General features: G+C 36.8%; 2 protein-coding genes across 4 annotated transcripts in view; both read left to right on the plus strand.

The window, feature by feature from the left end:
- rasal3 (RAS protein activator like 3) overlaps window positions 1–12,886 on the plus strand; it is a 49,466-nt gene extending 36,580 nt beyond the window's left edge. For both annotated transcript variants that reach the window (XM_030142974.1, XM_030142985.1), the window contains 2 exons: window positions 9,695–9,779; window positions 12,311–12,886. In XM_030142974.1, coding sequence (XP_029998834.1) covers window positions 9,695–9,779; window positions 12,311–12,418 — 193 coding nt within the window. In that variant the 3' untranslated portion in view covers window positions 12,419–12,886. The remainder of the gene's footprint in view (window positions 1–9,694; window positions 9,780–12,310) is intronic.
- trim25 (tripartite motif containing 25) overlaps window positions 11,633–23,305 on the plus strand; it is a 28,031-nt gene continuing 16,358 nt past the window's right edge. Inside the window, exons 1-5 of one of the 2 annotated variants that reach the window (XM_030143023.1) lie at window positions 11,633–11,637; window positions 16,368–16,380; window positions 16,712–17,330; window positions 22,167–22,262; window positions 22,387–22,620. In XM_030143023.1, coding sequence (XP_029998883.1) covers window positions 16,719–17,330; window positions 22,167–22,262; window positions 22,387–22,620 — 942 coding nt within the window. In that variant the 5' untranslated portion in view covers window positions 11,633–11,637; window positions 16,368–16,380; window positions 16,712–16,718. Of the gene's footprint in view, window positions 11,638–16,267; window positions 16,381–16,711; window positions 17,331–22,166; window positions 22,263–22,386; window positions 22,621–23,305 lie in introns of those variants that run through there. The other variant, XM_030143031.1, reaches the window with a different exon arrangement.

Genomic DNA, 23,305 nt, shown 5'->3' on the forward strand with positions numbered 1-23,305 from the left:
GCTTACCATTTAAGATGTGTTGGAGAGAAATGAAGTCAGGTAATTCGAGACAAATTCCTGCAGTTTTTTTTTTGTTTCTTTTTCTTTTTTTTCCCTTTTTTTTTTTTAACAATTTTTTTTTGTATTTCATCAACTTGAGTCATACACAAAAATACCAAATACTCAATAACTGTCATATTTGTAACCCTTTAAATGCCATGTTTGTAATGTAAACAAGCCATATTTTTGAATGCAAAAAACCCTAAAAACATTTTTTTTTTTAAATTTACTACTTTTTTTGCAGCCTGGCACATGTCATTGATTAACAGCAACACTGATTAATATACTTTTTTTTTGTTGTTGTAGGTCAAATTTTAAATACTAAAATTTGTCAGTACATATTTTTTACTCACTTGGGAAAAAGGTGTTAGTGTGGTAATTTTCCATAGTTTACAATGTGCTGATTTTAATAGCTGGATCAGAATTTTAAAAATCATGCAAAAATGAACAACTTTTGGATTCTAACCTAATGCAAACTGTGAAAAATAATACAACTTTTTATAACATGAAGTGCAAAGTTTTCTTAATACGCTGACCCGGATACTGGAAGGTTACTAGGACACAGGTGAAACACACCAGGACGGAGGCAGCAATCAGTGGAAAACACAAGGAAATAAAACTACAAATATACCACAAACACCAACTGTACAGAATAAAACAGAACCATCACAGACTGTGCAATTGTGTAAGAATGTAAGATATGTTAAAAAAATTAACACACTGTCATGTTTCTAGACTAAGAGAAAGAAACCACAGAAACCGCACATGTGCAAAAACACGCTGCCTTGTGTTTTTAGTTCAGAAAACATGGGAAATTCTATTTTACATTTTTTTTTGTATTTCATCAACTTGAGCCATAAACAAAAATACCAAATACTCAATAACTGTCATATTTGTAACCCTTTAAATGCCATGTTTCTAATGTAAACAAGCCATATTTTTGAATGAAAAAACACTAAAAACTTCTTTTTTTTTTTTTTTTTTTTTTTTTTTTGCAGCCTGTTTTTGGTTGAATCTGGTTGTGTTGGTGGAGTTTACCGACTGGACTGGTTCAGATTTGTGCAGTTACACCTTGGATTAAACCAGTGGTTCTCAATCTTTTTCTGTCGGGCCCCCCTTTGGAGCACGAAAAATCTCCAAGCCCCCTCAACCCCAACAACATTGTACCTATGGTGCAATTATTACTTTTATTGAAAGAAACATCAATATTGTAAGAATACTTTTTGCTTTTCCCTGAATAATTTGTTGTGCAAATTAAAAATAACGTAGATTTCTGATTGAACAATACAAATGAACTCAACAAGACTGCCCCCTGAGACATTATTTTTCAAAATAAACATAGGAAGTGTGTAATTATCTTACAACTATGACAAGAAGGTAAATGTTTTTTAGAACATCAAAGTGCAAACTGTACAAACTGTGCAAAAACAGAAACATGTCACTTTTTTCTTTTCCAGTCCAGTCCTTGTCCACTCTCCAAACTTAAACTCTTTGTCCAGTCTAGTGTCAGATCACCATGGCAGTAGATTTGTTTGTTGTACGTCCCTAAAATGAGTCCAGGGTGCTCCAACGCTAAAACATTAGTTCCACCTGATACATGTTCGAACCTGAAGAAAAAATAAACACCTAGGAATGATCCCATGCCCCCCCAAGCAAGCCTTTGTGGCCACCCGGGGGGGCCCGCCCCACTTTTTGAGAAACACTGGATTAAACTGAGCTTCACATTCAACTGCACACACAAACATGTTTACATGAATGGTTTGACATGTTTGTTCACTATTTTTGTGTGTATTTGTTCTTAATTGCTGCCCTTTAATCATGTTTATTATTTCCTTTGCTGTTTCTTTGGCCGTCGTGCCACCACATCTACACATGTTCACATTCATATGAAGCTCAGATTGTTTGTGCATATGGAGTTGGTCTAGTATATTTCCCGGGTTTCCATCTTTTAGCCCGTATGACTTGGTACATGTGGAGTTGGTCTAGTATATTTCCCGGGTTTCCATCTTTTAGCCCGTATGATTGTTGGTACATATGGAGTTGGTCTAGTATATTTCCTAGGTTTCCATCTTTTAGCCCACATGACTGTTGGTACATGTGGAGTTGGTCTAGTATATTTTCTGGGTTTCCATCTTTTAGCCCACATTACTGTTGGTACATATGGAGTTGGTCTAGCATATTTCCTAGGTTTCCATCTTTTAGCCCACATGACTGTTGGTACATGTGGAGTTGGTCTAGTATATTTTCTGGGTTTCCATCTTTTAGCCCACATTACTGTTGGTACATATGGAGTTGGTCTAGTATATATCCCGGGTTTCCATCTTTTAGCCCACATGACTGTTGGTACGTAGGGAGTTGGTCTAGTATATTTCCTAGGTTTCCATCTTTTAGCCCATACGACTGTTGGTACGTATGGAGTTGGTCTAGTATATTTCCTGGGTGTCCATCTTTTAGCCCATACGACTGTTGGTACGTATGGAGTTGGTCTAGTATATTTCCTAGGTTTCCATCTTTTAGCCCATACGACTGTTGGTACATGTGGAGTTGGTCTAGTATATTTCCTAGGTTTCCATCTTTTAGCCCATATGACTGTTGGTACATGTGGAGTTGGTCTAGTATATTTCCCGGGTTTCCATCTTTTAGCCCACATGACTGTTGGTACATGTGGAGTTGGTCTAGTATATTTCCCGGGTTTCCATCTTTTAGCCCATATGACTGTTGGTACATGTGGAGTTGGTCTAGTATATTTCCCGGGTTTCCATCTTTTAGCCCACATGACTGTTGGTACATGTGGAGTTGGTCTAGTATATTTCCTAGGTTTCCATCTTTTAGCCCATATGACTGTTGGTACATGTGGAGTTGGTCTAGTATATTTCCTGGGTTTCCATCTTTTAGCCCATACGACTGTTGGTACGTATGGAGTTGGTCTAGTATATTTCCTAGGTTTCCATCTTTTAGCCCATATGACTGTTGGTACATGTGGAGTTGGTCTAGTATATTTCCTAGGTTTCCATCTTTTAGCCCATATGACTGTTGGTACATGTGGAGTTGGTCTAGTATATTTCCTGGGTTTCCATCTTTTAGCCCACATGACTGTTGGTACATGTGGAGTTGGTCTAGTATATTTTCCGGGTTTCCATCCATATGACTGTGGTTCAGATGGATTTCATTGCAGTTGAATTCTTGGTTTGTCAGTTGTTTGTGTGATCCTAGTGGTTGTTGGTTGAAGTCCTTCCTTGTTATATTTGCGTCTGTTTCTGTGATTGGGTCTAGATGTTGGTCCCAGTGTGACTCTAGATTGATGGTTTCGGTCGTCAATGACAAGACTATTTGTCTTGCGTTGGGTGTGATTTTTGCAGAGTTGCACCTTTTTTTGTAGTTTAATAAAATGACCTTCATATTTATCTGCACACTCATCCTTGTATTGTAGTTTCTGTAATATTTTTTCATTTATTTGTAGTTTCCCAGCATGCCTCGCCTCGTAGTTTGTAATAAATTGACTCTTTGTAACTGATTAGACTTTAATAAATAACTTCCAATTTGTAACTAAATACAAACTGAACGACTAGTGAACAGGAAATACTAACTGGAAAACCCCAAAACATGAATAAATACCAGGTTCATTACAACACTTTGAACATAACTTCATTTTAAAACTGTATTAAACATAATCGTATGTATGTGAACGCCTTCAGATCTTTGTCTTTCTTCTATTCAACTGAATTAAATCCATTCAACTCTATTCATAAACATATTTAAAACTAACTGGTTTCCTTCAGTGACATAAATATTCTGTGATGTTTTGTACTTTTTGTCCAATTTTTTCTGATGTTGTGTAATTGTACTTAATGTAATTGATCATATATAGTCCCTTCAGTAGGTGTAGAGTTATTCAGTGACAGCATTAGTAGTAAAGCTGTATTTATATTCATTTTTTTTTGTTAAATTGTGATCCTCAGTTCAGATATTTCATGTACAGTTGTGACTCAAATGGACTGAGTGGATTTCAACTTCAATACATTTTTATTCAGAAAATATTTGAATAATTGATGAATCCTTTCCATATATTTGGTCTTAAATATTATGGTATAACCTCCGTCTAAGCTGATGTGAAAATAATTACAGTTTTTACAATAATTACATGTGTTTGTCTACGAACAAATAGAAAACAACTCAGCAAACATTTAATATTTAATGGTTTTTCTCATTTCAAATGAAGACAGTATATGACTGTATTTACTAAAGCTGATCAACAGAATCATGACTGTTATTATTGAATATTGAATTCTCCTGAACACTTGTATCATTTAAATGTATAAAATTGATCCCACATTGTAAACACATTCCCAATCCCTACATTTGAATTCCAGTTCACATTCAAACACCATCATTATCATTGGATTAAATCACAGGCATCAGAATGAGTCAAACCAGGATTATTTTCAGCACAAATGTGAGTATTTCAGTGCATTTGGATCCGGATTCATACACGTTCAAACAGTTTACATCATCACTAAGTTTAGTGACTCCAGCAAATCTGAGAAAATCTGTGCATTTGATGAGTTTGTTCCTCAGTGTCTGACAGGAGTGATGATCAGAGGAGCAGAGTTTAGACCTCCATCATTCAGACCTGGATCAAAGAATGGGAGGAGTTTATCATTGAAGTAGCAGCCAATGAAGGAGCAGATGAGAACTGAAGAACCTACGTCATAAAAGGAGACCAGACCCTCCTCATAATCCACAAACACCCCCACCTTCTGAAGACCAGACTTCACAGACAGAAGGACAAAAGGATCAAGAAAAGCAAAGTACTCATTTCCCTTTATCAAACAGATGGTCCAGTATCCAAACAGAGGACTCGGTGGGACTGCATCTTTCCTGTCGATGGACTCTCTGACCACTCCTAAAGTCCAGTCAGTCTTTCCTTCGACCTGAACCTCGAAGTAAAACCTGCCTGAAGAGAAACTCTGCTTCGCTACGATGGAAGGGCTATTAGTGAATCTCTGTTGTTTGTATGGAAGGTTCTTCTTTACACCACCATCATGAACCTGTTTTCCATCATCAGACAGGATGAGATAAGTATGGGCAGTATCTGGATCCAGGGTCAGATCCACCTCATACTGTTGGACTCTCTTCAGCTCAGCTTTAACCACCTTCTTCATGTCTTCTGTGAGCTTCTTCTCCAGCTCAGACACAGCTCTCTCCACAGCTCTCCTCACAGTCCCTTCATATGAAAGTGGACGGACGCTGACGTCTGTCCAGGTCTTCATGGATGGAGCAGCTTTGACACATGTGAACCTCTGGACAAAGTGGAGGTGGTCTTCAGAGCCTGAGAACTGCTCCATCTCAGTGCTTCTCTTCTCCAGCTCACAGATTTCCTGTTCCAGCTCTTCGATGAAGTCTTCAGCCTGTTTCTCGGTGCTCCTCTGCTTTTCTTGGATCTCCTCTTTGAGCTGGTCCAGACTTCTCTGAACAGACTCCATCAGACCGGTGTAGACCTCCACACCTTCTGCTGTGTTTCTGTCTGCAGCGTTCTTACTGAGCTTCACTGATCGTTGGATCTGCTGGATCTTCAGTCGTCTCTCCTGGATCATCTGCTTCACCTCAGCCTTCTCTTCTTCACATTGATCTTTCAGAGGAACAAACTCATGGTTCTTGTGGTCCAAAACAGGACAGAGCAGACAGATACATGTGTGGTCGGTTTTACAGAACAGCTCCAGAGGTTTGTCGTGTTTCCTGCATATCCTGTCCTCCAGGTTCTCCACAGGGTGGATCAGCTGATGTCTTTTCAGTCCTGAAAGTGTCAGATGAGGTTCCAGATGAGTCTGACAGTAGGAGGTCAGACACACCAGGCAGGACTTCAGGGCCTTCAGTTTGGTTCCAGTGCAGACGTCACAGGGAACTTCTCCTGGTTTGGCAGCTTGTTGGTCTGAGCTGGAGATGTTTGGTTCATGTTGAGCTTCATGTCTGAACTGAGCCACCATCTCTGAGATGAAAGTGTTGATCTTCAGCTGAGGTTTTGTGTAGAATTCCTCTTTACACATGGGACACTGATATGGGACATTAGCCCTCCAGTGTTCACAGATGCAGGATTTGCAGAAGTTGTGTCCACATGATGTTGTGACTGGATCAGTGAAGACATCCAGACAGATGGAACACAGGAACCGATCTTCAGATCGGAAATGACCAGCAGCAGCCATATCTATGGACCAACATTGAAAATATTCAGGTATACAAAACATATACATTTTGAACAAACAAACATCAAGATGTCAAAAAGAAAAAGCATTTGAACAAATAACTTTAAGAAAAAAATGCATAGATTTAAAGACACAAGGCAGACTAGACAAATAATAGTATATATAAACAAACAATATATCTAACACGAATAAATAAATGCATCAGAGAGTTCAGTCTATTTTAAAAGGATAAAGGCTGGTAACAGTACTGTTTGTTTGTGGTAATGATGTAGCTGCTACCTGTCACAGCAGTGGGAGGGGCCTGTGGGAGGGGCCTGTAGGTCGGCAGTGGCGAGCACTCCCCTACAACAGTAGAATGGATGGTTCAGTTACAGTTAGTGTTTAGTCTGTCGATTAAAGTGTGTCTACAGGACTGCACTGAATGTGTGGATCTGAAAGATCTGAAAAATGACTGATCGATAGCAGACATAAGCTGACACCTCTGTTAGCTTCAACCACTTCCCCAAACAGAGTCATAACCTCCAAACTGGAAGGAAAAGGCAAATAAGGGGCACATGAAGGCAGCTTTCACTGTCGTTCAACATGTTCGTTCTCTCTCTCTCTCTCTCTCTCTCTCTCTCTCTCTCTCTCTCTCTCTCTCTCTCTCTCTCTCTCTCTCTCCTCTCTCTCTCTCTCTCTCTCTCTCTCTCTCTCTCTCTCTCTCTATCTCTCTCTCTCTCTCTCTCTCTCTCTCTCTCCTCTCTCTCTCTCTCTCTCTCTCTCTCTCTCTCTCTCTCTCTCTCTCTCTCTCTCTGTGGGGGCAGCCATGGCTCAGATGGTAGAGCAGGTCATCCAATAACCGAAGGGTTTACAGTTCGAATCCCACTCTGTCCATGTGCTGTTGTGTCTTTGGGCAAGACACTTCACCCCCCTTATCTCCAGTGCTGCTACTCACACTGGTGTATGAATGTTTGGTGGTGGTGGGAGGGGCCGTAGGCGCAGACTGTCAGCCACACCTCTGTCAGTCTGCCCCAGGACAGCTGTGGATACAGATGTAGTTTAACTCCACCAGAGGGAGGATGTGAGAGGGATGAAGAATGGATCCTCTGTATGTGCTTTGAGTATGTGTTCATAGAAAGCGCTCTAAAAAACCAATCCATTATTATTATTATTATTATTATTATTATTATTATTATTATTATCATTATTATTATTATTCTCTCTCTGTCTCTCTCTCTCTCTGTCTCTCTCTTTTTCTCACTCTCTCTCTCTACACTAAACACACATACCACATGTTAGTATATGTAAATGCCTTCATTTCATAACCGTGGTGCTTTTATTCCGCCCCTTTCTTTCACAACCCTATGCAGAACAGGAATTGATTTATTAAAAAAAAAAAAAAAAACACACCCAAAAAAGGCACTTTTTTATGAGGCAAAAAGGGTGGGGCAGAAAATGTTAGTGGAAACAAAAGCAGTAAGACCCATAGAACCCAAGTCCAGACCATCTGAAGTCCATGGACCGTTCTAATGTAGAATGTGTGTAAATGCTGTCGGTTTATCCATGTGGTTCAGTCAGAGGAACCACTTCAGCAGAGTTGGGTCAAATGAATCCAGTTCTATGTGTGAGTCTGCCTCCCTCTCTCTCTTTCTTTCTCTCTCTCTCTCTCGCTCTCTTTCTCTTTCTCTCTCTCTCTACACTAAACACACATACCACATGTAAATGCCTTCATTTCATAACCGTGGTGCTTTTGTTCCGCCCCTTTCTTTACATCCCTACGCAGAACAGAATTAATTTACTAAAAAATAGATCAAAAAAGGACCATCTGAAGTCCATGGGCTGTACTGTAGAATGTGCGTAAATGCTGTTGGTTTATCCATGGGATTCAGTCAGAGGAACCACTTCAGCAGAGTTGGGTCAAATGAATCCAGTTCTATGTGTGTTTGCATTTGAAGTGTGCTGTTGAAGCTCAGTTCAACTCACCGATGACTCTTGAACCAGATGTGATGAAGTCGGTTTCAGGTTTGTTGGACGGTTCCACAGACAGGTCTGCAGCTCTGATCACACTGACAAGAACTTCTGCTTTCATTTCTGGGAAATGATCTGTGTTCTGTTGAATGTGGCTCCACCTTGGATCTGTTTCCTGAATGATTTTTTTTCTTTTTATTCTTTGTTTACTTGGAAGAGCAGATCTTACACAACTTGTTTTGTCACATAAAAGTATAAATGCAGTGAGAACCATGTGACCACCAGCAGTCCAGAGAGATGCAGAACCTGAGAATGTGTGCTCTGTGCCATTCTAGTCATGTCAAATTAATTAAAGTAATTGCATCATCAAAAGAATACACTGTAAAAAAAAAAATCTGTAATTTAACAGAATTTTCACTGTTTTTTTTTTTTTTTTACAGATTTTTCCTGTATTTTTAAGATACAGGAAAATACCAATGAAATGACAAAAACAGACTGTGATTTTACATGTCAAATGTAAAATAACACGGAAAAAACTGTAACTGTGAATAACCATAAAATTTCAAATTTTTGAAAGTTTTTTTTCTTTTTTCACAGAAAAATACAGTTAAAATACATTTGCAAATGTATCATTATTTCACAAATATTTCTTTTCTATTTATGAGATTAAACTGTTAATTTAAATTTTTATACTGTAAAAAAAATAATAAAACGAGATAAAATTAATGACAATTAACCGTAAAAGAAGTATTTTTTCTCTAAGTTTAACCAGACTTGTTTGTTAATCGACAAATATCTTGTGTAATTATGGGAGATTTCACAACAAAATGTTGAATAAATGTGTTTTTGTGAATGTATAACATGTACAAGCACTGATAAACTGTCCAAATACAGTTTTTATCAGTGGATTGGACAACTGAGTCTCACTGAAAATTATTTATATATATATTTATAGGTAATTTGATTGTTTTAATACATGTAAATATTCTTTATTAAACATTTAAAAGTCAAAAAAATATGCCAAATCTCATGTAAAGTTAGGGCAAAAAAATGTGTTTTAATTATGGAAAATCACCGTATTTTGATGAGATGGTTACTTCCTTTATTTTACAGTACTTTTTCGGCACCCCTGCTGCTGGAATAATACAGTTTTTTTTACAGGTTTTTTTTTTTTTTTTTTTACAGTGTAAGTGAAGCCAAAAACATGAACCCCTGTTTGTCCCATTTCCCCTGAACCTCATCCCTGAATCAGAATGGGGGTTGGAATATTTAATACATTTGAGACAATTATTTTTTTGCCATTTTACTTGGCAACACATTTTAATTTTAAACACATATCAGACAGGAAAAGGAACTCTTACATGGTCTTAAAAGTTTTAGGTGGGTATCTTGGTAATCGAGCAAAAAATGTAAGTCATCGTTTTCATTTGCTCTGTAATGGTGTACCATTCTGTACTGTTTTCATCCACATGGGTACCCCCCCCCCCCCCCATCTGTGTTTTTTACAGGCTGGGTGTGATTGAGGAGGAGAGAGAGGAAGATGAGAGGAAGCTGAGTGTTGCCATAGCAGCAACTGAACGAATGAATGTGTTGGTAAGAAAGAAATGGACAAGAATGACATGCAAATGGTTTACAGCACGGGTGTCAAACATGCGGTCTGGGGGCCAAATGCGTCCCGCCAAAGGTTCCAATCTGATCCCTGGGATGAATTTACAAAGTGCAAAAATTCCACAGTCCTGGCTGTGGAACTCATTTTAGTTCACATTTCACATACAGACTAATATGATCTCAAGTAAAATAATAGCATAAAAACCTACAAAAAATAATGACTCCGTATTTTTGTCTCGGTTTGATGTGAAAATAATATTACATTACGTCTATAAATAATGACAGCTTCAAATATTTGTCTATATTTTAGTGCAAAAAACAACATTAAATTATGAAAATACTTACATTTACAAACTATCCTGTAACAATAAAATGTGAATAAATTGAACAAATACGAACAACCTGAAATGTCTGCTACAGTTATGCACAACGCACATTATACACCAGGGGTGTCAAACATGTGGCCCGGGGGCCAAATGTGTCCCCCCAAAGGTTCCAATCCGGCCCCTGGGATGAATTTGCAAAGTGTAACAATCCCACAGTCCAGGCTGTGGAACTCATTTTAGTTCCGGTTCCACATACAGACCAATCTGATCTACAGTCAAATAATAACAGCAGAAGAACCGACAAAAAAGAATGACTGCAGATTTTCTTCTTGGCTTGATGTGAAAAAAAAAAAAAAAAAAAAAAATTACATTATGCCGATAAATAATACAAACTTCAAATATTTCTTTGTTTTAGTGCAAAAAACAACATTAAATTATGAAAATATTAACATTTACAAACTATCCTGTAACAATAATGTGAACAAATATGAACAACATGAAATGTCTAAAGAAAATTCAGCCCAATTTGAACTATTTTCTGCCTGTTCCTCAGTGTTTAGTGTCTTTGTAGATCTGGTCCATAATGCACATGTAGAAATGATAAGCTGAGGCAGAATATTGTTAAAACTGCACTTATTTTTCTTAAGAAATTTCAGTTCTTTCAGGTTATTCACATATTTTTTGTTTGGATAGTTTATAAAAGTATTTTCATAATTTAATGAGGGATTTTTGCACTAAAACAAAGGCAAAAATTTGGAGTTGTCATTATTTCTAGGTTATTCTGTTATTATTTTACTGGTCTGACCCACTGGAGATTAAATCAGACTGAATGTGGAACCTGAAAGAAAATGAGTTTGAGAGCCCTGCTTTACAGTATTGACATTTTAGAGCGCAGGTGTCAAACATGTGGCCCGGGGGCCAAATCTGGCCCACCAAAGGGTCCAATCCGGCCCGTGAGATGAATTTGTGAAATGCAAAAATTACACCAATGAAATGAACAATCACTGGTGTCAAAATCATTTTAATTCAGGTTCCACACACAGACACATACAGACCGATTAGTTCTCAAGTGGGTTCAACCAGTGAAATATTATCATATTATCCTATAAATAATTTAAAAAAAGCAAATTTTCTCTTTGTTTTGGTGTAAAAAAGGAAAATTACATGAAAATGTTTACATAACCAAACTATACTTTTACAAAAAATGTGAATATACTCTGTAATGTGTGGGTGTAGCCTTAATTTTTAAAATGTTTCTAATTTTATGAATGCTGGTTCTATACATCTTACCCAGGTAGAACAGTTGAAAAATAGCCTTTGTGCTAATACTGACACATTTACAGAAATGTTCATTAATGTGTACTGTCCCTGCTAAATAAACAAACAAATAAAATAAATAAATAAATAACCTGAACAAATATGAACAACCTGAAATCTCTTAGGAGATGTAAATGCAATTTTGCCAACATTCTGTTCTTAAATGTTTTGTGTGTTTGTAGATCCACCGTGATCTGTAAGTTCTAATGAACATGTGGAAATAATAAACTGAGGCAGAATATTTTTTAAATTGCACTTATTTTTCTCAAGACAGATTCAGATTTTTAATGAAACTTTGTACATATATGCGGAAGCGTATTGCATTCACACAAAAAATAAAATTCGGCTCTGTTTTTCCGAATTCACGAGATAACTATCTCGTAATTACAAGAAAAAAATAATTTAAAAAAAATTATTCGGCTTTGTTTGTCTGAATTAACGAGATACTGTTTTCTGAAAAAATTTAAATTCTGCTCTGTTTTTCTGAATTAACAAGATAATTATCTCGTAAAAACTGAGCCGAATTTTTATTTTTTTCAGAAAACAGTATCTTGTTAATTCAGGAAAACAGAGCCAAATTTTTATCTTTATTTTTTCCTCGTAATTACAAGATAATTATCTCAATAATTTGGAAAAACAGAGCTGAATTAAATTTTTTGTGTGAATGCAATACGCTTCCATAGATATAAACATCATCATAATTTAACTTTTTTCACTGTTATTATTTTACTGAAATCATATTGGGCTGAATGTGGCCCCTGAACTAAAATGAGTTTGACAGCCCTGTTTTAGAGTCTCTATAAAACGTACAACTTAAATCACTGTCTAGTTCATTGAATGAGTGAATGAACACCTTCTTCTTTGTGTTAACAGGAGGAGCAGTTTGCCGTCCTGCTCAAGGACCTTCAGCAGCTCAACGAGGCCCACAGCGGACAACAGAACAAACAGCAACAGGAAAAGCCCCACATCAACAGCACCTGAACACAACCAAACAAAGAGCCACAGTAACAAAGCAGGTTTAAAAACTAATGTAGAAGGAACCTATCAGAAGATGGAACCCCAGACAAACCAAGGCATGGATTTTTTAATTTTTTTTTTTTTTTTATGTGGTTTGTCTTTCTCTAGGATGTGTAACAGAGATACACAAATTCACCAAACCTATCCTTTTGTTTACTTCATGAACACGTGCATAATGCGACTCATTGGCCTTTTAGTTTGGAATCTTTCTCAGCTGATGATGTATTTGACTTTCTGTTTTTAAATAAATAAAACAACTATTTCCTGTACTTATTTTGTTGAATGTATCCACACACAATAACATTATGTCTATGTCTTTCAATTAAAAAAATACAGTGTGTTATATCATTGATTATTTTTTTGTGCCCTAAAGAGCTGCTGCGCCTGAATCACTGAATTATATGGAAAATAAAACAGAAAAAAGGAACAGTACTGATGCCCTGAAACCACTGCCTTCATTTCTACACCAGATAACACAGGTTTGTCTTTGTGACAAGCCTTTGTGGAAAAAAAAAAAAAAAAAAGTTTGTAAATCACTGCTCTACACTGAGGTTATTATAGTTTTGGATTTTTCATTCTAGTTTAGTTTCATTTATTTTTGACTTTTTTTTCTCTAATTCAGTTAGTTTTGATTAGTTTTTAGAGCAGGTTTACTAGTTTTTATTAGTTTTCGTTATTTTGTAAATGCTTAGTTTTAGTTTCATTGTAGTTTAGTCGTCTCTTTTCTCTTCTTCTCTGTCGTCATATTTAAATAAATCCCAGACAGGACTCTGCTGCTTTAGTCTCCATGTTTCCAGGTAGAGTGGAGACCAGAAGACGACTGGAAACCACAAGTGAACACAAGTGATGGACCCTTAAATATCATATGGTGCCAGCAGATAAAATTGCTCGAGTGAAATAAATCGATTTCATATCAATCTGACGTTGACAGAAACAAAAACGAAGGGAATCTTATCCATAATTTTTATATGTTTTAGTTAGTTTTATAAGCACACAATACAGTTTCAGTTAGTTATTGTTTTTTCTTTTAATTATAGTTTTTATTTATTTCAGTTAACAAAAAATGTTTTTACAATTCTAGTTTTCGTCATTTCGTTAGTTTTCGTTAACGATAATAACCTTGCTCTACACTACTGCCTACTGCCTCCTTAAAAATCGTACACACGGAAACACTGACATGCAGAGCTTTTGAGCTTTAAAATAGTGGCATTATACACTGTATATATGAAACATTTGAACACTACCTCTAAAGGGGTCACCAATGACCTCCGTGAACGGGTGTAGAAAGAGACTGAAGACCAAGGAACTCTCAGAAGACTGGATGGATTACACCACAGGTGTCAAACATGCGGACTGGGGGCCAAATCCGGCCCGCCAGAGGGTCCAGTCCAGCCCCTGGGATGAATTTGCAAAGTCAAAAATTCCACAGTCTTGAATTGAATGAAGCAAAAAAGAAAAATTTAGCTTGAATTAAGGAAAACATGTTGAATTTAGCACAAAAAAAAAAAAAAAAATCTTCAATTAAGCAAAAAAAAAATCTTCAATTAAGCCAAAAAAAAAAAAATCTTTAATTAAGCAAAAAAAAAAAAAAAAAAATCTTAAATTTAGCAAAAAATCTTGAATTAACAATTTCAAAATTTTGTCTTTGTTTTAGTGCAAAAAAATAACATTAAATTATGAAAATACTTACATTTACAAACTATCCTGTAACAATAAAATGTGAATAACCTGAACAAATATGAAAAACTTGAAATGTCTAAAGAAAATTAAGCCCAATTTTAACTATTTTCTGTCTGTTCCTCAGCACAATTTTAACTATTTTCTGTCTGTTCCTCAGCACAATTTTAACTATTTTCTGCCTGTTCCTCAGTGTTTAGTGTCTTTGTAGTTCGGTTCCATAATGCACATGTAGAAATGATAAGTTGAGGCAGAATATTGTTAAAATTGCACTGATTTTTCTTAAGAAATTTCATTTCTTTCAGGTTATTCACATCTTTTTTGTTTGGATAGTTTATAAAAGTAAGTATTTTCATAATTTAATTTTTTTTGGTTTTTACTCTAAAACAAAGGCAACAATTTGGAGTTGCATTATTTATATGTTATTCTGTTATTATTTTACTGGTCCGGCTCACTGGAGATCAAATTTAGCTGAATGTGGCCCTTGAAAGAAAATGAGTTTGACACCCCTGGATTACACAGTGTCAATACATGACACTGAAGAACCTGGTTCTGAACGCACTTCCCATTGTACAAAGTAATAAAGTACAAATATCAGATAGGGACAATGTGTTTCTCCACACTGTAAAAACAAACCTTTAGAATCTTCTCAATAAAAATGAGGTGACAATTTGCACTCATTTTGGTTGTGTAGATTTTAGCCCATATTTGGAGTAAAATGTGACTAAATGTAACAACTATAACACACTAAAAGAAATGAGGTAAAATCCACCTAACATATCCCAATAGATTACACAACAAATTACTCATAAAAAGTGAGTAATATTAACTCTCAGTTGTTAATAGGAATATGTTCATCTACTTAATTTAGGGCAGGGAGGATCAATCTAAATACTGATAGTATCGATACTCAGGCATGTGTGCATTGGTACTGGATCGATACTAGTGTGATGAGATCGACACTTTTGTTACAGTTTCTCTTCTACACGTCCAACAAATCACTCGAATTTCCTTTCAGAGGAAACACATTCAACATTTACAATAATTGCATTGCACTTTTTTATTATATGTAAAACAAAGAGGTTAGTTTTATAATAAATGTTGATAAATCACTTAAGAAAAGTTAAATATAGAGAAAAATTAATTTGGGAACTGACATAAAACTGGAACTGGGTCTTTATGGGTTAGGCCAGGGCTGTCAAACTCATTTTAGTTCAGTTCCACATTCAGCTAAATTTGATCTGCAATGGGCCGAACCAGTAAAATAATAACATAATAATATATAAATAATGTCAACTCCACACTTTTCTCTATGTTTTAGAGCGAAAGAAGTAAATGTACCTCATGAGAAGGTTTACATCTACAGACTATCACTATAAAGAGGTGAATAACATGAACAAACTGAAAAAATAAGTGTAATTTTAACAATATTATGCCTCCGTTTATCATTTACACATGTACATTAGAACTTACAGATCATAGTTGATCTAAAAACACACAAAACATTTAGTAACAGACAGAATATTGGTAAAATTGTACTTACTTCTCTTAAGACATTTCAGGTTGTTCACGTTTGTTCAGGTTATTCACTATTTTTGCAAAAATTAAACTTTGTTTTAATGTAAATGCATGAAAATATTTACATTTACAAAAAGAAAAATTTGGAGTTGTTATGTGTTATTATGATTTTTATTTAGCATTTTACTGGTGGTGCCCACTTGTGGTTGAATTGGTCTGAATGTGGAACCTGAAATAAACGGGATTGTTAATGTCTTAGTGTAATTTTTGCATTTCACAAATTCATTCCAAGGGCCGGACTGGACCCTTTGGTGGGCCGGATTTGGCCCCCGGGCTGCATGTTTGACACCTGTGGGTTAGGGGAATGTTCAGTAATGTTTCTCATATATACATTTTTAGAGAGACAGGCCGTGGTATTTTTATTTCAAACATGTTCAACATTAACAATAATTACATTGCACTTTTTATTATCTCACTTTTTATTATTAAGTGAAATAAAATTTTAAAAAAAGTATATAAAAGTTTTTAGATAAAAGTTTTAAAAAGTCCGTTTTATTTTTTTTTTTGTTTGCTTGTTTGTTTTTTTAACCACCGACGTCACTTCCTGCCTCACGTGCACCTGATTCTCCTGCAGTGTCAGAACCGTGTGATCTGTCCTGAGTCTGATTGACCGAACTCTAACACCTGTCTCTACCCCTGACTGGAGTGATTTTTAGAGACGAGGATACAAGGTAAATGTAGTCAGAGTATTCATGTTTTTGGTGTAGTTTTAAATATGTGTAGCCTGTGTTTATTTAGTCGCGCGGTGTTTAACTTGTGCACCAGTTAACGCTGGTGTAATAAAGATGCGTCACGAGGACATTTAAATTTCAGACACTGAAGCTTATTTGCACCTGTTTTTACATTTTCCTCTAACAAAAGTCGGTAAACGAGAGAAAATACGGTACAGTCAAGTACAGATATTGCCTTTTATGTGAATTAAAGCTGAAATTAGTTTAGTTTCGTTTTCCTGGCTCTGATAAGTTTCGTTTGTCCCGTCCCGCCCTGCCCCGCCCCCTTCAGCCACGTCATGGCGGAAGTGGATGAAGGCCAGTTTTCTTTGCTGGGTCTGGAGGATGAGCTGACCTGCAGCATCTGTCTGAGCCCCTTCGACTGCCCTGTAACCATCCCCTGCGGACACAACTTCTGTCAGAGCTGCCTCAACGTCACCTGGACAGACAGTTACATCTGTCCCCAATGTCGGACCCACTTTGCCACCAAACCGGAGCTGAAGAAGAACACGGTCCTCAGCACCGTGGTGGAGACCTTCAAAGGCAGATCCGGCATCAGCGATGCCGGCAGCACCAGCCTGTCCAGGGAGCAGAGCCAGACCGAGGACAAGCCTGTCCCAGCCATCCGCTGTGACACATGCATGGAAGCAGAAGCCTCTCAGACCTGTCTGACCTGCATGGCTTCGTTCTGTGAGGAGCACCTGAGGCCCCACAAGGAGAACCCCATCTTCCGCCTCCATCAGCTGAGTGAGCCTGTCGGTGACCTGTCTGAGCGCATCTGCCCTGACCACAACAAACTGATGGAGCTCTTCTGCTGCCAACACAGCCAGCCCATCTGCAGCCTCTGCCTCCAGCAGCTCCACAAAGGCTGCCCCTTTGTGTCTCCAGAGGAGCAGAGGAACAAGAAAGAGGTGCGTGAATTTCAGCGCCTTAAGAAGTCAGATAGAATAGGCAAGGGAAGGCAAGGCAGGTTTGATTATAGAGCACATTTCATGTACAAGAGAATTCAAAATGCTTTACATAAAACATTAAAAGCATTGTGGCAGAAGCAATAAAAAGTATAGCCATGAGAAAAAAAACAAAACAAAATCAGATAAATAGATAGATAAAACAGATTAACAGATCAAACAGATTAAAACTTTAAACTTAAAAGAATAAAAAACTCTTCAAATGCAGCTGAGAACAGGTGGGTCTTTAACTTGGATTTAAATGAACTGAGTGTTTCAGCTGATCTGAGGCTTTCTGGCAGTTTGTTCCAGACTAGGGATGTAACGACTACCGGTGTACTGATAAACTGCAGTAAAATTGCCAACGGTTAGCATTACTGTTTAAATTCTAATTATCATGATAACCGTGTTTGATTACCGCACTTTTAGGGTAAAAAACCCTATGTAAAGATCTGCTTTTATGTCAAATATTTGAGTAAAGTTTAAACTTATTAAAATTTTAGTTTTATATACCTAATATTTGGGACCAATATTCACTTTTAAAGTCTTTGAAAAGGTTCGTTAAGCATCTTTGTGTTATTTATGAAATAAAGTACATACATTTTTCAAATTAAATTTTATATATTTTTCTGTTGATATAGTAGGTTTAAGTGAAAAAATAACAGGCAGATGATATAAATGAAGTTGTGCTGGGAAAAAAAAGATACCAAACATGGGTATAATAAACATTTCTGTATATAGTATATAAAGGCAAAATAAAAAGTACTGAAAAACAGCCAAAATAGGCTCAGACCACTAAGGGTTAATACTTGAATGTTTCTGCCAAGAGAAAGTGCATTGTGCCAATTATTATTTATTTATTTTTTTTTCAAAATACAACTTGGTTAAATTATTTCAGTGTGTGCATAAGTACTTTTTGAACATTTTGAGCACAATTTCAACAATACTGCGATAATAATGATAACCGTGATAATTTTGGTCACAATAACCGTGATATGAAATTTTCATATGATTACATCCCTGTTCCAGACATGTGGAGCATAGAAGCTGAACACAGCTTCTCCATGTCTGGGTCTGAGTCTGGGAACTGACAACAGACCGGATCCAGATGACCTGAGGGGTCTAGGGGGTTCGTACTGAGTCAGGAGTTCACTGATGTATTTTGGGCCTAAACCATTCAGAGCTTTATAGACCAGCAACAGAAGTTTAAAGTCTGTCCTCTGACGGACAGGCAGCCAGTGTAAGGACCTCAGAGCTGGACTAATGTGGTCTGCATTTCTGGTCTTAGTGAGAGAATGTCTGTTTAATGCAGTTTTAACCCACAAAGACCTAAACAAGAGCCTACTGATGTAAAATGTTTAATACCTGTTGATCCACTAATCCAGGGGTTCCCATTGTGGGGTACGTAAGCCCAGGGGTACTTGGAAGAAGCCCAGGGGGTACTTGAAATTTTTTGGGCAACATACATCAAATAAGTCATCATGTACCAAATACTAAATTATGAGAATTAATGCTGAAAAAATAAACACAATAAATACATTCTTATAATAGTTTTATTGTCAATCATCTTGTTGAAGCTTTGGTAACATTTGAAGAACATTTATATTTTGTATTATTCAAAATCAGTTTATTTATTTTTAGCTAATGAATTGTTTTTTGTTGATGAAAGGTTCATTTATTAATTAATGACAAATTTATTAATTTTTCGTATCAGTGAATGAGGGCACTTTTTAGTTTATATTTTAGACAAAATTTACTTTAAATTATTTCTTATATATTACAGTTAAATATGTTTGTTTACAAAGTGTTGAAAATATAAACAGACACTTTTGGCACAGAAACACATTTTGCCTCATTTTTTTCAATCAAATGCAGAAGCGAGAGTTGGGGGGTACTTGGATTTTTAAAAAAAAGTATATTTCAGGGGATACGCCACTGGAAAAAGTTTGAGAAGCATTGCACTAATCCTATCAATACATGTAAATAATTGGTGTAAAATGCAGTTTGTCATCTTTTTACGGTCATCAGATATGACCCATTTGGACATTCAGAGACTCTGTAGTGAACATACAAACACCTATTAGTTCACCAGTAAAACCCATGGCAGTGGTTGTATGAGCTTGTTTCATCGTCAGTTAATGATAGATTTTGCTGAAAAAGTAATTCTTCTAGCTTCTTTTCTCTGTTCTGATATGATAACCAATGAATTTACCTTCTATTTATTCCTTTAAAATACCTGCTTTACAGTGAATGCAGAAGATAAAATTATAATAAATGACAGTAAATCACAAGTAAGAATACAGTCTTACAAATGTGGTTGAACAAAGAACTTGAAAAATTAGCTACATCGTTCAAGTCAAACAAACTACTACTAAACATTAAGAAAACAAGCTTTATATATTTTGGTACAGAATCTAAAAGTTTTAACCCTTCTATGAAAATCCAAATTGATAATATCCCCATTAGGAATGTTAGTTCTGCTCGTTTCCTGGATCAATCGCTAACCTGGAAACCTCACCAGAGTTTCATAAGTAGAAAAATTGTCAAAGCTGTGGGTATATTGGAAAAATCCCAGCATCTGATTAATACAAATGTGGCAATTATGTTGTATTATGCAATGAAGTATCCTTATATTAATTACTGTAATATTGCTTGGGCTAGCACCCATAAAAATAAACTTGTGCCTATTCTTCGTCCTCAAAAGTGAGCTTTAAGAATAATAATTTGTGTAGATTGAAGACACCCCCTCAGCCCCTGTTTGCTAAAGCGAGTGTGCTTAGTGTTTACCAAGTTAATCATTTCCAAATTGTGCAATTTGTTTCTGGCTCTGTTAAAAAGCTACTGCCTCGACATTTCAATAATATTTTTTCCTTTAACACTGAAATCCACAAGTATTCAACTCGTAGCTGTCTTATTAGAGCAGCCTTTGCAGGTACCAGTCAGACTCCGTTCGGTGTTCTATACAGATAACCCAAAATATGGAATAATCTGCCAGAGCTTCCTCAAATTCAGTTTAAAAAGCTGTGAAAACTCTGCTCCTGAGTGATTGTAATTTTCCACATGGGATACATTTCTAAGCTTGGTATATCATCAAATTTTATTTGTTGAAAATGTGCTTTTGCGCAGCTTGCAAAATTTTTCCTATGTTTTTAATTGCAGTGTAAATAATCTTGAGGGCTGTTGGTAACCATCACAATTTTTAACCAACATGTATTTATAGGTATATTTTTTACCATGTGAAAATTAAATAAATAGATAAAGTGAACAAAACTTAAATGTGGGGGAAAATTCATTTAGACGTTATCACAAATATATCTTTGGGTGTTTGTGGGTTAAACATACATTCCAGTACATCTCAGAGACAAACATTGCACTTTTTCCTCCACTAGGTTTGTGTGATAGCTTTAAGGCCTATTCATGCTCACTTTACATATGTAAATAGGTACGTCCGTTTCAAACAGTGTCGAGCATCACTGCCATTACATTTCATACATCCATTACATTGGAATGAGCATTTGGCAGTCAGTCCACCAGAGGACGCTGCTCTGAATTAACATCCTGGCCAGATACCTCAGAGTGGAGTAGAGTTTTCTGAGAGAAGAAGAAAGTCAGTAATAACAAACATGGTTATGGCAGAGGAGGTGTTACTAATGTTGATAATGAGAATGTTAGTTGTCATAAATATGTCAGTAGTTTTTTTTTTTTTTGAAAACCAACTCACATGGTTCTTTGAAAAGTTCTGCCGAATGTATTCTCTTCAAATGTTCTCTCAAAAAACCTCTACTCTTCTTCGAGGTATTTTACCAGTATGTTGCAGTTTTTCACAATCGCTAAGACACATTTTTTTTCAAAGCTACACCCCTTTTCTCAAAACTGTAAACTAGGGCTGGGTGATAGGGGGAAAAAAATCATATCACAATTATTTTTTTTCCTATCAGACGATATCAATATGTATCATGATAAGTCAAATCACTATTTTTATCAAGCTTAAATTTTCTGTTGCTTATAAGTTAGTTGCGAAGACATCAGAGAGAGAGAGAGACAGACAGACAGATGGTACTTATGGAGAACACCCCCCCCCACACACACATTATTATGTATTATTCCCCCCGTTTTATTCATCTCCCCCCAGCACCCCATCTTAAGATTTATCGACCCCTGTCTTTTAGGCATCTTAAGTTTTATTTTCAGGTTTCCACCCCCCACCCCCCCACATCGACCTCTGCATAGCTCTGAATTTGCAAAATATTGGTCTTGTCTACTTGCTGTTTTCACTAGTCTTCCTTGACCAAAAACACATACGTATGCCAAACTGCAGCAGTCAGCTCTGTACAGATTTAGTGTGATGCCCAAAACACACAGAGTCCACTGCCCTTTTATAATATAGATGATTCCACAATGAGGAAGTGAAGAAGGAATTGTCTAACACATTGCATAAACTAAGTGAAACAACAACAACAACAACAGTGAATGTGTGATATAATCAAAGCTAAAGGCAGTCCAACAAAATATTAGAGCATGGGACCTTTTGTTTCTGCTAGGCTGTGAACTTCTTCCAAGGCTGGTGTCAGATATTTACTGGGCGTGTACAAATTTAGGAAAAAGTACAAACCATCCCTTCAGAAAAACACAATACGTAATATCTAATACTTTCAGCAATGGTGTTTCTCCACTGAACGCTATTCAAAGGGAAATGGGTGACAGTGCACATTGTCCGATCAGTCCTTTGTGCAAAATGGATAACAAAAACTTCAGCTATGGGTTTGAATGAACAAATGAAATATGTTTTTCTGTTTATAGTCTGACCTGAGAGCTAATTTGGACGTCCTGGATGGGAAGATTATGAAGAATGCAAACGTCTTAACTCAAATGAAGAACTTGCAAGACACCCTTAAGGTAATTATAATATTTATTTTAAGTCTGTTGTATTTTAAAGGTTTTTATTTTATTTTGTGTAACCCTTGTATTCAACATATGTCTCCTCATACTTGCCAATCTTGTCATGGCTTCACACCTACAGGACTCGGCTACCAACAGGAAGAGGGCCATGGCAGTGAAGTATCAGCAGATGCGGGAAATGTTGGTCCAGGCGGAGCACGAAGCTATGAATGCAGTGGACCGGGAGGTGGAGACGGGCCAGACCAAACTCAGTGGCCTCATGAAGAAGTTGAATGAGAACATTGAAAAAATGAGCAAGGCTAAAGAAGACATCCACAGTCAGCTGAAACAGACCCAAACCCTGGCCTTCCTCAAGGTGAGACATGTCACAACCACAAACAAGTCCACACGTTTTGTCAGATAGAACCATAACAAAAGAGCCAAATACAGTCTACTCTCGTTATACCGCCAACTTCCGTTCACGGCCAAATTGGCGGTATAGCGAAAATGGCGTTACAACGGGTTGCGTCCATAATGTGCATGTCTTTACTATATAATGTCTATGCTGCCTCCGTTAACCCGTTCTAATTGCGTTTCTAAATAAATCTTGATTCTGTTATGTTGTAAGGCAGGGATCGGCAACCTTTAACACTCAAAGAGCCATTTCAACCCGGTTTCCACGGAAAAGACAACACTGGGAGCCGCACCTCGGAGGTGCCGTGCCGCGCCGCTGGCTGTATAACAGTCGGGAAATCAATGGTATAAGTGTTGTTTGTGCATGGAACTGGGCTGGCGGATGGCGATAAGCGGAAATGGCGGTATAACGGCGGGCGGTTTAATGAGAGTAGACTGTATTAAGAACAGGTGCTATGACTCTATATACAACCACAAACCAGTGTGAAACTAGAGTCTAGTGTGTTTCTCTGAGCTACTCTGGCTCTCCATTTCAGTGCCAAATGACAACATGTCACGTCCGACTCATGTCTACAGCCTCTGCACCACTCACTGTGGTGTAACCTGTGGTGTATGACCTGACCCAAGATGGTTTTATTTAGTCATAG

Source organism: Sphaeramia orbicularis, chromosome 1 (assembly GCF_902148855.1).
Source record: "Sphaeramia orbicularis chromosome 1, fSphaOr1.1, whole genome shotgun sequence".
NCBI lineage: Eukaryota > Metazoa > Chordata > Actinopteri > Kurtiformes > Apogonidae > Sphaeramia > Sphaeramia orbicularis.